The following is a 16,340-nucleotide window of genomic DNA, read 5'->3' as shown; positions in this document are numbered from 1 at the left end:
AGTTACAATAATAAATACATGAAGATAGCTAGCTAACTATCTAATATGAAGTTAGCAAGCTGGTGATATTTAATTCCCTTAGCTAGCTATACAGTATGTAAAGTAAGCTAACTATGGTAGCAAACATTACGTTAGCAGCTCATTTGAGTTAGCCTGCACACTAAGTTTCTGTAGCAAGCTAGCTAATAATTGATAATTTTCAAAATATATTTACTTACTTGAATAGGTTCTCCCTCGCCCTCGTCTTCTGGGTGCTTAGAGAAAATAAATAATGGGCAATCTTCCCGAAGTTTCCGGTGGTAGCAGAATGCAGCCAGCCATGTGGTCGATAGGAGGCATCCCACATACTAACTTTGGTCCTCCAACATGGTGCAAGGTGGGGTTGCTAGGTGATTTGTGACGCAACTGCAAGCCCTCTGTAGACAAAATATGAATCATTTGGTTTAATGTTGACAGTAGGGTGGACTGGTGAGGTACAGTACCTGAGCTGGCCTGCAGGCGTGCCTGGAGAGCCAGGTTCTCCTCTTTCAGGACTCTGATCTCATTGGACAGCTGGCAGACAGAGTCCAGGCTCTGGATGTAGATGTTGGTGGGAGCTGCGCCGTCACGGCCGGTGGTGGAAAGGCGTTCCTCCAGCTGCTGTCTGAGCCTCTCATTGGTCCTGATGGACTCCTCCAGGTGCTGACGCAGACACTGCACCTCCCTCAGGTGCTCCTTGATCACGTCCACACCTTGGGGAACACGGGACAGAACATTGGTCAAGTTTATGTTAGCACTGCTGTGTATTTGCAGGTTATATATGAAAAATAGTTGAAAAATGATTGATGTTGGTATTGAGTCTAGATAGTGCAAACCATGCTAGCGATGAAAAAAGGTGGAGGGACTTACGAGAGCCCTTTATTGTAATAGAAGGCTCTGGATCTTACCAGTAAAGCTGTTTCCTGAATAGTATCCTGATGACCCAACCCTGATTGGCTGAGCCATGTTCTCCATATCCCACAATGCACCACTCTCCACCAGATCTCCGTCTGCCTTCAGGGCGGGGCCTGCGGGTCGGCCGCCTAGCTGGTGTGGGTAAAAGGCATGGTGGGTAATCTGTCTGTAAGTGGAATGGTCAGGCTGGTGATGAGCGGTTGGTGGGGCGGTCGTCCGGGCCTTGGCGTGAGGAACCACAAAGCCTGTAACAGAACAGAGAAGTAGTCTGTATTAAGGAGCCACACTCAGGTGATGTAAAAGAGAAAGCATTCTTGTTAAAGGGTATTACAGCATATCTGGACCAGAAGCAGGTGCTGTATCATTAAACTATCTGGACCAAATGCAGGTGCTGTATCATCGAACACAAGGATTTCTCAACCCCAACATTGATACTAGTCTAAGATCTCTCAACCCCAACATTGATACTAGTCTAGGATCTCTCAACCCCAACATTGATTCTAGTCTCGGATCTCTCAACCCCAACATTGATACTAGTCTAGGATCTCTCAACCCCAACATTGATTCTAGTCTAGGATCTCTCAACCCCAACATTGATACTAGTCTAGGATCTCTCAACCCCGACATTGATACTAGTCTAGGATCTCTCAACTACAACATTGATACTAGTCTAGGATCTCTCAACCCCGACATTGATACTAGTCTAGGATCTTTCAACCCCAACATTGATACTAGTCTAGGATCTCTCAACCCCGACATTGATACTAGTCTAGGATCTCTCAACCCCAACATTGTCTCTAGTCTAGGATCTCTCAACCCCAACATTGATACTAGTCTAGGATCTCTCAACCCCAACATTGTCACATCCACACCAAGTCATTACAATTTATACTGTCCCATCCTGATCCACTGCAGGCATGCTATATTAGCCCTAACTTCATCCTTTCCTCTATCTAGCCAATGTTGTCCCTGTCAGTGTCAAAACAATACATGCTGCAGATCACCGATTCTATTACATTATGTTACTCAATCCACCAAGATTGTCCCTCATAAACTACGAACACCACACCCTTGCATGCTGACCCTAACTCTGCTCACTCTTATTCATAGTCATCTGTCTGTGCAGGGTATCCAGCTGCTGTTGCACCGCTTCCATAGGGAAGGTCCTGGTCGCGGGGTCAAAGGTCATATGTTGACCCCAGAGGTCATGTCTAGGGTAAAGCCTGGGGAGGGACTGGGAGGTGGGTAGGGAGCAGGACACAGGACCAGTCTGACTGGCTGACTCCACGGGAGTGGAGTATAGCATGTTGGGACAGCTGCTGGAGGACTTAAGAGAGGATGGAGGGAGGGAGGGGTGGACGTCTGAAAAAAGAGTGGAGAAAAGGGTGATAGGAGGTTGGAAAAAGGATGGAGGGAGAGACAGGTGTAAGGTATGTGTTTATGAATAGCACATGTTTTAAACGGCTACTAAACCTGTGCTTCCTGGGCCATGTCCCGCCCCCTGTCCCTTCACTTCTTGAGCGTATTCGCTGCCAGCATCCACATCTGAGCACAGCTCCAGGTCCTCATTGGTCCGGCACTCGTCTGACACAAAGGAGGTTCTGTCTGATTGGTCGGTGGTCTCTGAGAGGGCATGGCTGCTGGAGGGGGTGTCAGGACGCTGCTGGAGTTTGGTGTGGAGCGACTCGATTATCTTATCCTTCTGCTGGAGCTCCTTACTCAGCCTAGAGAGAGAAAGAGAGATTGTTTATCTCATCCAGATCTTTTCTCATTTTCTACAAGATGTACACTACTGTTCAAAAGTTTGGGCTCACTTAGAAATGTCCTTGTTTTTGAAAGCACATTTTTTGTCCATTAAAATAACATCTAATTGATCAGAAATACAGTGTAGATATTGTTAATGTTGTAAATGACTATTGTAGCTGGAAACGGCTGATGTTTTGTGGAATATTTACATAGACTTAAAGAGGCCCATTATCAGCAACCATCACTCCTGTGTTCCAATGGCACGTTGTGTTAACTAATCCAAGTGTATCATTTTAAAAGGCTAATTAATCATTAGAAAACCCTTTTTCAATTATGTTAGCACAGCTGAAAACTGTTGTCCTTATTAAAGAAGCAGTAAAACTGGCCTTCTTTAGACTAGTTGAGTATCTGGAGCATCAGCATTTGTGGGTTCGATTACAGGCTCAACATGGCCAGAAACAAAGTACTTTCTTCTGAAACTCGTCAGTCTATTTGTAATGGTTTTCTTCGTGAGAAGGAGAGTCGGACCAAAATGCAGCGTGTAGATTGCGATCCATGTTTTAATGAACAAACGTAAAACACGAATCAATGCAAACACTACAAAATAAAGAACGTGATGAACGTAACGAAAACCTAAAACAGCCTATCTGGTGAAAAACACATAGACAGGAACAATCACCCACAAACACACAGTGAACCCCAGGCTACCTAAATATGGTTCCCAATCAGAGACAATGACGAACACCTGCCTCTGACTGAGAACCATATCAGGCTGAACATAGAAATAGACAAACAATACATGAAACATAGAATGCCCACTCAGATCACACCCTGACCAATCAAAACATAGAAAATACAAAGTAAACTATGGTCAGGGCGTGACAGTACCCCCCCCCCCCCCCCCCAAGGTGCGGACTCCGGCCGCAAAACCTGAACCTATAGGGGAGGGTCTGGGTGGGCATCTGTCCGCGGTGGCGGCTCTGGCGCTGGACGTGGACCCCACTCCATGACAGTTTTAATCCCCCTCCTAAACATCCCTAAATAGGTTACCCACCACAATGATAACATGGGACAGAGGGACAGCTCGGGACAGCTCGGGACAGAGGTAACTCGGGACAGATGGGTAGCTCAGCACTGAGAGGAAGCTCAGCACTGAGAGGAAGCTCAGCACTGAGAGGAAGCCCAGGCAGGTAGTAGAAACTACCAGAACCTGGCTGGCTGGCGGTTTCAGCAGATCCTGGTCGACTGGCGGATCTGGGAGAATCTGGTCGACTGGCGGATCTGGGAGAATCTGGTCGACTGGCGGATCTGGGAGAATCTGGTCGACTGGCGGATCTGGGAGAATCTGGTCGACTGGCGGATCTGGGAGAATCTGGTCGACTGGCGGATCTGGGAGAATCTGGTCGACTGGCGGATCTGGGAGAATCTGGTCGACTGGCGGATCTGGGAGAGTCTGGTCGACTGGCGGATCTGGGAGAGTCTGGTCGACTGGCGGATCTGGGAGAGTCTGGTCGACTGGCGGATCTGGGAGAGTCTGGTCGACTGGCGGATCTGGGAGAGTCTGGTCGACTGGCGGATCTGGGAGAGTCTGGTCGACTGGCGGATCTGGGAGAGTCTGGTCGACTGGCGGATCTGGGAGAGTCTGGTCGACTGGCGGATCTGGGAGAGTCTGGTCGACTGGCGGATCTGGGAGAGTCTGGTCGACTGGCGGATCTGGGAGAGTCTGGTCGACTGGCGGATCTGGGAGAGTCTGGTCGACTGGCGGATCTGGAAGAGTCTGGTCGACTGGCAGATCTGGAAGAGTCTGGACGACTGGCAGATCTGGAAGAGTCTGGTCGACTGGCCGATCTGGAAGAGTCTGGTCGACTGGCAGATCTGGAAGAGTCTGGTCGACTGGCAGATCTGGAAGAGTCTGGTCGACTGGCAGATCTGGAAGAGTCTGGTCGACTGGCAGATCTGGAAGAGTCTGGTCGACTGGCAGATCTGGAAGAGTCTGGTTGACTGACAGCTCTGGCTGCTCCGTGCTGACTGGCTGCTCCATGCTGACTGGCTGCTCCATGCTGACTGGCTGCTCCATGCTGACTGGCAGCTCTGGCTGCTCCATGCTGACTGGCTGCTCCGGCTGCTCCATGCTGACTGGCTGCTCCGGCTGCTCCATGCTGACTGACTGCTCCATGCTGACTGGCGGCCCTGGCTGCTCCATGCTGACTGGCGGCCCTGGCTGCTCCATGCTGACTGGCGGCCCTGGCTGCTCCATGCTGACTGGCGGCCCTGGCTGCTCCATGCTGACTGGCGGCTCTGGCTGCTCCATGCTGACTGGCAGCTCTGGCGGCTCCTTGCAGACTGGCAGCTCTGGCGGCTCCTTGCAGACTGGCAGCTTTGGCGGCATCCTGCAGAAAGGCAGCTCTGGCGGCTCCTTGCAGACTGGCAGCTCCTTGCAGACTGGCAGCTCCATGCAGACTGGCAGCTCCTTGCAGACTGGCAGCTCCTTGCAGACTGGCAGCTCCTTACAGACTGGCAGCTCCTTACAGACTGGCAGCTCCTTACAGACTGGCAGCTCCTTACAGACTGGCAGCTCCTTACAGACTGGCAGCTCCTTGCAAACTGGCAGCTCCTTGCAAACTGGCAGCTCCTTGCAAACTGGCAGCTCCTTGCAAACTGGCAGTTCCGAACAGGCGGGAGACTCCGGCAGCGCTGTAGAGGCGGAAAGCTCTGACAGCGCTAAACAGGCGGGAGACTCCGACAGCGCTGAAGAGGAGGGAGGCTCTGGCAGCGCTGGACAGGCGAGGCGCACTGTAGGCCTGATGCGTGGTGCTGGCACTGGTGGTACTGGGCCGAGGACACGCACAGGAAGCCTGGTGCGGGGAGCTGCTACCGGAGGGCTGGGGTGTGGAGGTGGTACTGGAAAAACCGGACCGTGCAGGCGCACTGGAGCTCTTGAGCACCGAGCCTGCCCAACCTTACCTGGTTGAATACTCACGGTCGCCCTGCCAGTGCGGCGAGGTGGAATAGCCCGCACTGGACTATGCAGGCGAACCGGAGACACCGAGCGCAAGGCTGGTACCATGTAAACCGGCCCAAGGAACGCACTGGGGACCAGCTGCGTAGAGCCGGCTTCATGGCATTAGGCTCGACGCTCAATCTAGCCCGGCAGACACGCGGAGCTGGAATATACTGCACCGGGCTATGCACCCGCACTGGAGACACCGTGCGCACCACTGCATAACACGGTGCCTGTCCGGTCTCTCTAGCCCCCCGGTAAGCACAGGGAGTCTGCCCAGGTCTCCTACCTGGCATAGCCATACTCCCTGTTAGCCCCCCCCCCCCCAAGAAATTTTTGGGGCTGCCTCTCAGGCTTCCATCCGCGTCGCCGTGCTGCCTTCTCATACCAGCGCCTCTCTGCTTTCACCGCCTCCATTCTACGGTAACCTTCCTCGCACTGCTCCAGCGAATCCCAGGCGGGCTCCGGCACTCTCCCTGGGTCGGCCGCCCACCTGTCGATCTCCTCCCAAGTAGTATACTCCATACTGTACTTCTCCTTGGGCTGTTCCTGTTGTTTCTTCTCCCGCTGCACCTTAGTGCGGCTACACTCCCCTGGTTTAGCCCAGGGTCCTCTCCCGTCGAGGATTTCCTCCCATGTCCAGAAATCCTTATTGCGCTTCTCCTCGCGCTGCTCCTGCCTGCTGACACGCTGCTTGGTCCGTTGGTGGTGGGTGATTCTGTAATGGTTTTCTTCGTGAGAAGGAGAGTCGGACCAAAATGCAGCGTGTAGATTGCGATCCATGTTTTAATGAACAAACGTAAAACACGAATCAATGCAAACACTACAAAATAAAGAACGTGATGAACGTAACGAAAACCTAAAACAGCCTATCTGGTGAAAAACACATAGACAGGAACAATCACCCACAAACACACAGTGAACCCCAGGCTACCTAAATATGGTTCCCAATCAGAGACAATGACGAACACCTGCCTCTGACTGAGAACCATATCAGGCTGAACATAGAAATAGACAAACAAGACATGAAACATAGAATGCCCACTCAGATCACACCCTGACCAATCAAAACATAGAAAATACAAAGTAAACTATGGTCAGGGCGTGACACTATTCTTGTTCTGAGAAATTAAGGCTATTCCATGCAAGAAATTGCCAAGAAACTGAAGATCTCGTATAACGCTGTGTACCCTTTATAGAACAGCGCAAACTGGCTCTAACCAGAATAGAAAGAGGAGTGCTGATGCTCCAGATACTCAACATGTCAAAAGGCCAGTTGTATTGCTTCTTTAATCAGGATTAACTTGGATTAGCTAACACAACGTGCCATTGGAACACAGGAGTGATGGTTGCTGATAATGGGCGGCAGATAGCCTAGTGGTTAGAGTGTTGGACTAGTAACCGGAAGGTTGCAAGATTGAATCCCCGAGCTGACAAGGTCAAAATCTGTCGTTCTGGCCCTGAACAGGCAGTTAACCCACTGTTCCTAGGCCATCATTGAAAATAAGAATTTGTTCTTAACTGACTTGCCTAGTTAAATAAAGGTAAAATAAATAAATGGGCCTCTGTGTACATATTCCATAAAAAAACAGCCGTTTCCAGATACAATAGTCATTAACAATGTCTACACTGTATTTCTGATCAACTTTATGCTATTTCTTTCAAAAACAAGTACATTTCTAAGTGAACCCAAACTTTTGAACGGTAGTGTACACTTATAGACAGACACAATCACACACAGAAAGGCTGCAAACAAGTGAAAGTCACTAAGATCCACCACAGAACTCAAATACCACAATCAAGTTGTATGACCATGATCTTGCCTATTGCATCCCCCTTACATTGCCAGTTTCCTCTGTAGGAACTCCCGCTCTCTTTCCATCTGTTTCCATAGGAGGGCAGGCTCTCTCCCAGCGCGATCCCCACACACAGAGAAAGACCACAGAGAGTCCCTGTACAGGGGACTGCTCTTAGAAAGCATGGACTTCCATAGTGGAGCCATTGATCTGACAGTCAAATAGTCCAATTAGTCTTAAAAATAGTCTGATTAGTCCTAGAAAGTCATATAAATAGTCCTGATATAGTCATATTAGTCATATAAATAGTCCTGAAATAGTCATATTGGTCCTAGAAATAGTCCTAGAAATAGCCCAATTGGTTATAAAAAAAAGTATATAAACAGTCCTAGAAATAGTCCTGAAAATATTCTGATTAGTCCTATAAATATTCTGATTAGTCCTGGAAATATTCTGATTAGTCCTGGAAATATTCTGATAAGTCCTGGAAATATTCATAGAAATCGACCTTTCCCAAATCAGGTCAAATATTGCATAAGATCCAAGGGTGTTTTCCTTATTAGAGTCTTTTCCTTTCTTGTCTTCTCTTTACTCTCTCTGTGAGAGAATGGCTTACCGAGCCACATCCAGAATGGAGGGGAGGGAGAACCGTGGCAGGGTGTGTGTGTGTGTGTCTAACGCAGTCTCACTGAGCCTCTTAAGGAGGACCTGCGTGACACCTGTGGTTCACCCAGGTCCACTCTACAGCCTGGGATTAGATTAGATTAGCAGTCAATCTTTTTTTGTGCTCCTTGACAGCTTCATCAGCTAACCTTGGGTGAGCTTTTAGACACACACCCGGTGGGTGAATCCTTCTGGGTAAAGTCTACTGGGAGTCTTCTAATATCTGGGATCAACAATGGGACTTCTGGGATCAACAATGGGACTTCTGGGATCAACAATGTGACTTCTGGGATCAACAATGGGACTTCTGGGATCAACAATGGGACTTCTGGGATCAACAATGTGACTTCTGGGATCAACAATGTGACTTCTGGGAACAACAATGGGACTTCTGGGATCAACAATGGGACTTCTGGGGTCAACAATGGGACTTCTGGGATCAACAATGTGACTTCTGGGATCAACAATGGGACTTCTGGGAACAACAATGGGACTTCTGGGATCAACAATGGGACTTCTGGTATCAACAATGGGACTTCTGGGATCAAACAGAATCTCTATGCACGTTGTAGGTGGATTAAAAATCTGTATCTATAGCACTAAATTAATTGATTTAAAACCCACAACCTATGGAAGTGAACCATGGGAAAACAGAGGAAACTGCCATGTTCCTATAACGTAATAAGATTATTCACGTGATAAATGTATGTAAAATGCATATGTAACAAATTCACTGTAAAAACTCAAATGTAAAACAAAGTTACGTTTGTCCTCTGAAGACAAACATAAAAAAACAAGATTATTCAAGAGAGCATGTGACTTGTAATGACTGAGCATGTGTCTGGCAGAGGCTCTGCCTGTTGACCTCTACCCCTGCCAGAGGCTCTGACGAGACAGCCTACAGGGAGGAGGTGAGGGCACTTGGAGTGTGGTGTCAGGAAAACAACCTGTCACTCAACATCAACAAAACAAAGGAGATGATCGTGGACTTCAGGAAATAGCAGAGGGAGCACCCCCCTATCCACATCGACGGGACAGTAGTGGAGAAGGTGGAGAGTTTTAAGTTCCTCAGCGTACACATCACGGACAAACTGAAATGGTCCACCCACACAGATAGTGTGGTGAAGAAGGCACAACGGCGCCTCTTCAACCTCAGGCTGAAGAAATGTGGCTTGTCCGCCAAATCCCTAACTAACTTTTACAGATCCACAATCGAGAGCATCCTGTTGGGCTGTATCACAGCCTGGTACGGCAACTGCTCCGTCCTCAACCGCAAAGCTCTGCAGAGGGTGGTGCTGTCTGCACAACGCATCACCAGGGGGCAAACTACCTGCCCTCCATGACACTTACAGCACCCGATGTCACAGGAAGGCCAAAAAGACAACAACCACCCGAGCCAGTGCCTGTTCACACCGCCACCATCCAGAAGGCAAGGTCAGTACAGGTGCATCAAAGCTGGGACCGAGAGACTGAAAAACAGCTACTATCTCAAGGCCATCAGACTGCTAAACAGCAATCACTAACATAGAGAGGCTGCTGCCTATATGGAGACCCAATCACTGGCCACTTTAATAAATGGATCACTAGTCACTTTAAACAATGCACTTTAAATAATGCCACTTTAATATGTTTACATATCTTACATTACTCATATAATATGTATATAATGTATTTTATACCATCTACTGCACCTTGCCTGTGCCGCTCGGCCATCGCTCATCCATACTTATATGTACATATTCTCATTCACCCCTTTTAGATTTGTGTGTATTAGGTAGTTGTTGGGGAATTGTTAGATTACTTGTTAGAGATTACTGCACTGTCAGAACCAGAAGCACAAGCATTTCGCTACACTCACATTAACATCTGCTAACCATGTGTATGTGGCAAATACAATTTGATTTGATTTTGACCTCTACTGCTGGCAGAGGCTTTGACTGTTGATCTCTCTCCCTGCCAGAGGCTCTGACTGTTGACCTCTATCCCTGGCAGATGCTACCATCCCATAGCCTACATATGTGTACTTAGTTAGCTACTACCCCATAGCCTACATATGTGTACTTAGTTAGCTACTACCCCATAGCCTACATCTGTGCACTTAGCTAGCTACCACCCCATAGCCTACATCTGTGCACTTAGCTAGCTACCATCCCATAGCCTACATCTGTGCACTTAGCTAGCTACCATAGCCTACATTGCATATGAAGTGTGACGACATGGATATTCAGCTAGCGGGATACACGCTGCACCGGCAGGATAGAACAGCACACTCCGGTAAGACGAAGGGGTGGGGCGGTCTGTGCATATTTGTAATCTTTTGGTGCACGAAATCTAAGGAAGTCTCTAGATTTTGCTCTTCTGAAGTAGAGTATATTGTGATAAACTGCAGGCCACACAACTTGCCTAGAGAGTTCTCAGCTATACTTTTCGTGGCTGTTTATTTACCACCACAGACAGATGCTGGCACTAAGACCGCACTCAGTCAGCTGTATAAGGAAATGAGCAAAGGAAACCACTCACCCAGAGGTGGCGCTCCTAGTGGCAGGAGACTTTATTGCAGGGAAACTTAAACCAGTTCTACCAAATCTCTATCAACATGTTAAATGTGCAAGCAGAGGGAAAAAAATTCTAGATCACCTGTACTCCACACACAGAGACGCATACAAAGCTCTCCCTCGCCCACCATTTGGTAAATCCGACCACAACTCTATCCTCCTGATTCCTGCTTACAAGCAAAAATTAAAGCAGGAAGCACCAGTGACTCAGTTTATAAAAAAATGGTCAGATGAAGCATATGCTAAACTACAGGACTGTTTTGCTATCACAGACTGACATTGAGGAATACACCACATCAGCCACCGGCTTTATCAATAAGTGCATTGAGGACGTCGTCCCCAGAGTGACTGTACGTACATACCCCAACCAGAAGCCATGGATTACAGGTAACATTCGCACTGAGCTAAAGGGTAGAGCTGCCGCTTTCAAGGTGCGGGACTCTAACCTGGAAGCTTACAAGAAATCCCGCTATGCGACGAACCATCAAAAAAGGCAAAGGGTCAATACAGGACTAAGATTGAATCATACTACACCGGCTCTGACGCTTGTCAGATGTGGCAGGGCTTGCAAACTATTACAGACTACAAAGGGAAGCAAAGCCGTGAGCTGCCCAGTGACACAGGCCTACCAGACGAGCTAAATCACTTCTATGCTCGCTTCGAGGCAAGGAACACCGAGGCATGCATGAGAGCATCAGCTGTTCAGGACGACTGTGTGATCATGCTCTCCGTAGCCGATTTGAGTAAGACATTTAAACAGGTCAACATACAAAAGGCTGCGGGGCCAGACGGATTTCCAGGACGTGTGCTCCGGTCATGTGCTGACCAACTGGCAGGTGTCTTCACTGACATTTTCAACATGTCCCTGATTGAGTCTGTAATGCCAACATGCTTCAAGCAGACCACCATAGTCCCTGTGCCCAAGAACACAAAGGCAACCTGCCTAAATGACTACAGACCCATAGCACTCACGTCCGTAGCCATGAAGTGCTTTGAAAGGCTGGTAGTGGCTCACATCAACACCATTATCCCAGAAACCCTAGACCCACTCCAATTTGCATACCGCCCTAACAGATCCACAGATGATGCAATCTCTATTGCACTCCACACTGCCCTTTCCCACCTGGACAAAAGGAACACCTATGTGAGAATGCTGTTCATTGACTACAGCTCAGCGTTCAACACCATAGTACCCCAAAGCTCATCACTAAGCTAAGGACACTGGGACTAAACACCTCCCTCTGCAACTGGATCCTGGACTTCCTGACAGGCCGCCCCCAGGTGTTGAGGGAGGGTAGCAACACATCTGCCACGCTGATCCTCAACACTGGAGCTCCCCATGGGTGCGTGCTCAGTTCCCTCCTGTACTCCCTGTTCACCCACGACTGCATGGCCAGGCACGACTCCAACACCATCATTAAGTTTGCTGACGACACAACAGTGGTAGGCCTGATCATCGACAACGACGAGACAGCCTATAGGGAGGAGGTCACAGACCTGGCCGGGTGGTGCCAGAATAACAACCTATCCCTCAACGTAACCAAGACTAAGGAGATGATTGTGGACTACAGAAAAAGGAGCACGTCCCCATTCTCATTGACAGGGCTGTAGTGGAGCAGGTTGAGAGCTTCAAATTCCTTGGTGTCCACATCAACAACAAACTAGATTGGTCCAAACACACCAAGACAGTCGTGAAGAGGGCACGACAAAGCCTATTCCCCCTCAAGAAACTACAAAGATTTGGCATGGGTCCTGAGATCCTCAAAAGGTTCTACAGCTGCAACATCGAGAGCATCCTGACCGGTTGCATCACTGCCTGGTACGGCAATTGCTCGGCCTCTGACCGCAAGGCACTTCAGAGGGTAGTGCGTACGGCCCAGTACATCACTGGGGAAAAGCTGCCTGCCATCCAGGACCTCTACACCAGGCTGTGTCAGAGGAAGGCCCTAAAAATTGCCAAAGACCCCCGCTACCCCAGTCATAGACTGTTCTCTCTACTACCGCATGGCAAGCGGTACCGGACTGCCAAGTCTAGGACAAAAAGGCTTCTCAACAGTTTTTACCCCCAAGCCATAAGACTCCTGAACAGGTTACCAAATGGTTACCTGGACTATTTGCATCCAACCCCTCTTTTACGCTGCTACCTTTTTTCCCCGCACCATTAGTTAGCCCCCAGGTGTTGAGGGTATGTAAGCATTTCACTATAAATACATCAAATAATATTTTTGCAGGAATCTCCTTGCGAATGATTTTGCCGAAGATTGTATCACCGCCGGGCTGGGAAACCTGAGCTTTTGCTATCTCATCCTGTTGTATTCGGCAAGCAGACCACCATAGTCGTGACAAATAACCTTTGATTTGATTTGATCTGTGGATGTACAGAGAAAATGCTCTCTTTTTCATATTACTTTTGTTGGCTTCCCCATGTGGGGGGTCGTGCTCTCTGAGTGGCTCAAGATCAAGTTGTTGGCCACTGACGAGCATTGCGGTTCTACAAGTAGAATCGGTAGGTTCGTCGCTACTGGGTCAGCACGCAGCAGGTACCACTTTTGTCCGAGCACACTTTTGTTCACAGGCCTCCCACTGTGATAAGTACCTATCAGCAGTCTATTGGCAGTGAGATTATTGGTGTGTTTCATCCCTAACCTTAACCTTAACCCTAACTTTAACCCCAAACCTTACACCTAACCATAACTCCTAACCCTAATTCTAGCCATAACCCTAAACCTAACCCCTAAGCCTTAAAAGCCCACTTTTCCTTGTTATACTATCCTAGTCCCCTGGACTCCTGGTCCCCTGGACTTCTGATCCCCACAAGGATACTAAAACCAAAACACACACACACAAAACACACACATAAGGGAAACACTTTTTTCAGATGGTTACACATCATTTGGACATAAAACCCACCGCAAAGCAAGCAGCTCATGGCCCATCTTATCATCATGTAGCTCAGCGCGGTCACCTGAGGAGAGAGAAGAACGGGTAGTGGAGAGGAAAGGGAGGACAGAGAGCGAGATACAAGGAAAGAAGATCAGGGAATATGTGTGTGTGTGTGTGAGTCTGTCTGTCTGTGTGTGTGTGTGTGTGATTCTGTCTGTCTCTGTGTGTGTGTGTGTGTGAGTCTGTCTGTCTGTCTGTGTGTGTGTGTGAGTCTGTCTGTCTGTCTCTGTGTGTGTGTGAGTCTGTCTGTCTGTGTGTGTGTGCATATGTGTGTGTGAGTCTGTCTGTCTGTGTGTTTGTGCATATGTGTGTGTGAGTCTGTCTGTCTGTGTGTGTGTGCATATGTGTGTGTCTGTGCATATGTTGGTGTGTGTGTGTGTTCTCCACACTCACGTCCACTGATCTTGGTGCCCATTCGTTGTGCCAGGGCAGTGCTCTGTGCCAGCTGCTCTCTGAAGCTCTGTCCCATGTAGTAGTCAATGTCGTTGGCACGCAGCAGCTCCTCAAAGCCCTGGCCAATCAATTACATTTAGCTGATAGTTCAATAAAACATTTTAAAATCGATGAAATACATTTGATTCAATCACTGTCAAAAAGTGGTGGATAATGTCCTAATCTTTGGAGAGATTGTCAGAGTGTCAGACCTTGGTGGTGTCTCCCAGGTGTTGTGTGAGTATGTGACAGACACCACGGCCCTCCCTCATCCTCTGACGCAGGTGGGACAGCTCCCTGGCCTGAGCCTGGATCAGGGTGTTGTATTTCCTGTCCATAGATGGAGGAAGGGGAGGGGTCAGGACATAAAAATACATTTAAAAAAACATCTTCATCATCATCGTTGTTATCGGACATCATCATAGTCATTACCACTGTTATCAGTCACCATGGGAGTCATGATCATTGTTATCAATCATAATCATAGTCATTATCATTGTTATCAGTCATCACCATATTCATTATCATAATTATTTCCTTCCTTCATTTCCTCTCTCTCTCCACTCACCCGGGCCAGGTAGCACACTTCCCCTCCTCCACCACCCCTCCTTTCCCCTCCAGCCTGGAGCTCTTGAGTTGGGCCTCCAGTGAGGCTACTCGGGACACCAGCTCTCGCAGCTCTCGGCTGGGCTTGGGTTCCATGCGAGGCCCCAGGCTGTCGGACATCCAGCCCTCATCGTCTTCTACACCGCTGAGGGCCGGGGACGCCTCAAATGCCCAATTCACCTGATGGACAGGAGAGAGGAGGAAAAAGACAGTAAATAGTCAGGGAAAATGTATTAGCAGCACATAATCCAACAAGCGCATAAGACACTAAAGTCATCAGTCAATGTATTGATCAATCAACTGATCAATGAATTATCAATCAATCAGACCTTGTATGTATAGGATTACAAAAAAGGTAACTGTAATCCGTTACATTACAGGCAAAAATATTGTAATAAGATTACAGATACTTTGAAAAACTAGATGATTACTTAGAAGGATTACTTCTAAATTCATAATGGGTGTTTGCGAGAAAAAAAATCTTTGACACTTTTCTCAATGACATTCAAATCAGCATTGAAAAAAGGCGCAAGTGTAAATTTGTTCCACCTGAGCGAGTCTGACCACAAGTCAGAGACCACTATGACACACCAAATGTGTTTGATGGATCGTGGGAAAAGAGCAGGAACAGGCTTTTGTAGGCTACAGTCCAAGCTATGTCTTCTAATGGTGCGACTGCTGTCGGCATCCAAAGATGATCCAACTTGAATAAACGCTTGGAGGTAAGGATGACAGCAGGATGACAGCAGTGGTGTAGTCTACGGTGATACGGATATCACTTATTAATGATATCTACATGGCGCATTGATGTGAATCGCACTGCTGCTTTCTCATTTAGCTATTTGCACCTTACGGATTGTGGTTGTTGTGGATGGCTGTTCACAAATCTAATTGTGTATTTGAACCCAACAATTGTAACGGCTCTCGTCGAAAGGAGTGGACCAAAGCGCAGCGTGGAAAGTGTTCATGATATTTTATTTTCAAAAAACACTCAAACAAAAATAACCAAAGTTAAAAAGGAAAGCGCACAGTTCTGTCAGGTACAGACACTAAACAGAAAACAAGATCCCACAAAACCCAAAAGGAAAATGACAACTTATGTGTGATCCCCAATCAGAGACAAAGATAGACAGCTGCCTCTGATTTGGAACCACACACGGCCAAAAACAAAGAAATAGAAAACATAGACTTTTCCACCTGAGTCACACCCTGACCTAACCAAACATAGAGAATAAAAAGGATCTCTAAGGTCAGGGCATGACAATAAATCAAGAAGTTTAAACTGCCTATCAATCATGAAAAAATAATACATACATACACAATTTAAAAGTGGGGCTTTTATTGCTCAATCTAATTCATGCTGATTAAAAAGAAAGTCCATAGGCCTAATGGACACATGCTCAAACTTGCACACCTTTGATAGACTTAAAGGGGCAATCTGTAGTTGCTGCATCCATTTTCAGACTTATAAATTATATATATATATATATATATATATATATATATATATATATATATATATATATATATAGCCATTGATTCTTGAAGAATATAACTTAGAAATCCCTCATGAGCTTAGATCAACTGTCACACTCCATGATAACCCAAAATATAACCATGTTTTATTTCAATGTTTGTAAACATTGTAAATGTAAACAAACACTG

General features: G+C 47.5%; 1 protein-coding gene across 11 annotated transcripts in view; it reads right to left on the bottom strand.

Annotated features, from left to right (window-relative positions):
• LOC110530721 (myomegalin) overlaps nucleotides 1–16,340 on the bottom strand; it is a 120,414-nt gene that overhangs the window by 14,079 nt on the left and 89,995 nt on the right. For 10 of the 11 annotated variants that reach the window (XM_036986401.1, XM_036986399.1, XM_036986403.1 and 7 more), the window contains 8 exons: nucleotides 14,638–14,855; nucleotides 14,282–14,399; nucleotides 14,031–14,148; nucleotides 13,605–13,659; nucleotides 2,407–2,657; nucleotides 2,032–2,295; nucleotides 927–1,178; nucleotides 483–731 (listed from right to left, as the gene is read on the bottom strand). In XM_036986401.1, the coding sequence (XP_036842296.1) occupies nucleotides 483–731; nucleotides 927–1,178; nucleotides 2,032–2,295; nucleotides 2,407–2,657; nucleotides 13,605–13,659; nucleotides 14,031–14,148; nucleotides 14,282–14,399; nucleotides 14,638–14,855 (1,525 nt within the window). The remainder of the gene's footprint in view (nucleotides 1–482; nucleotides 732–926; nucleotides 1,179–2,031; nucleotides 2,296–2,406; nucleotides 2,658–13,604; nucleotides 13,660–14,030; nucleotides 14,149–14,281; nucleotides 14,400–14,637; nucleotides 14,856–16,340) is intronic. The other variant, XM_036986398.1, reaches the window with a different exon arrangement.

Source organism: Oncorhynchus mykiss, chromosome 8, assembly GCF_013265735.2.
Source record: "Oncorhynchus mykiss isolate Arlee chromosome 8, USDA_OmykA_1.1, whole genome shotgun sequence".
Classification (NCBI taxonomy): Eukaryota; Metazoa; Chordata; class Actinopteri; order Salmoniformes; family Salmonidae; genus Oncorhynchus; species Oncorhynchus mykiss.
Note: the sequence above shows the minus strand (reverse complement) of the source record. Positions and strands in the feature narration are given on the sequence as shown.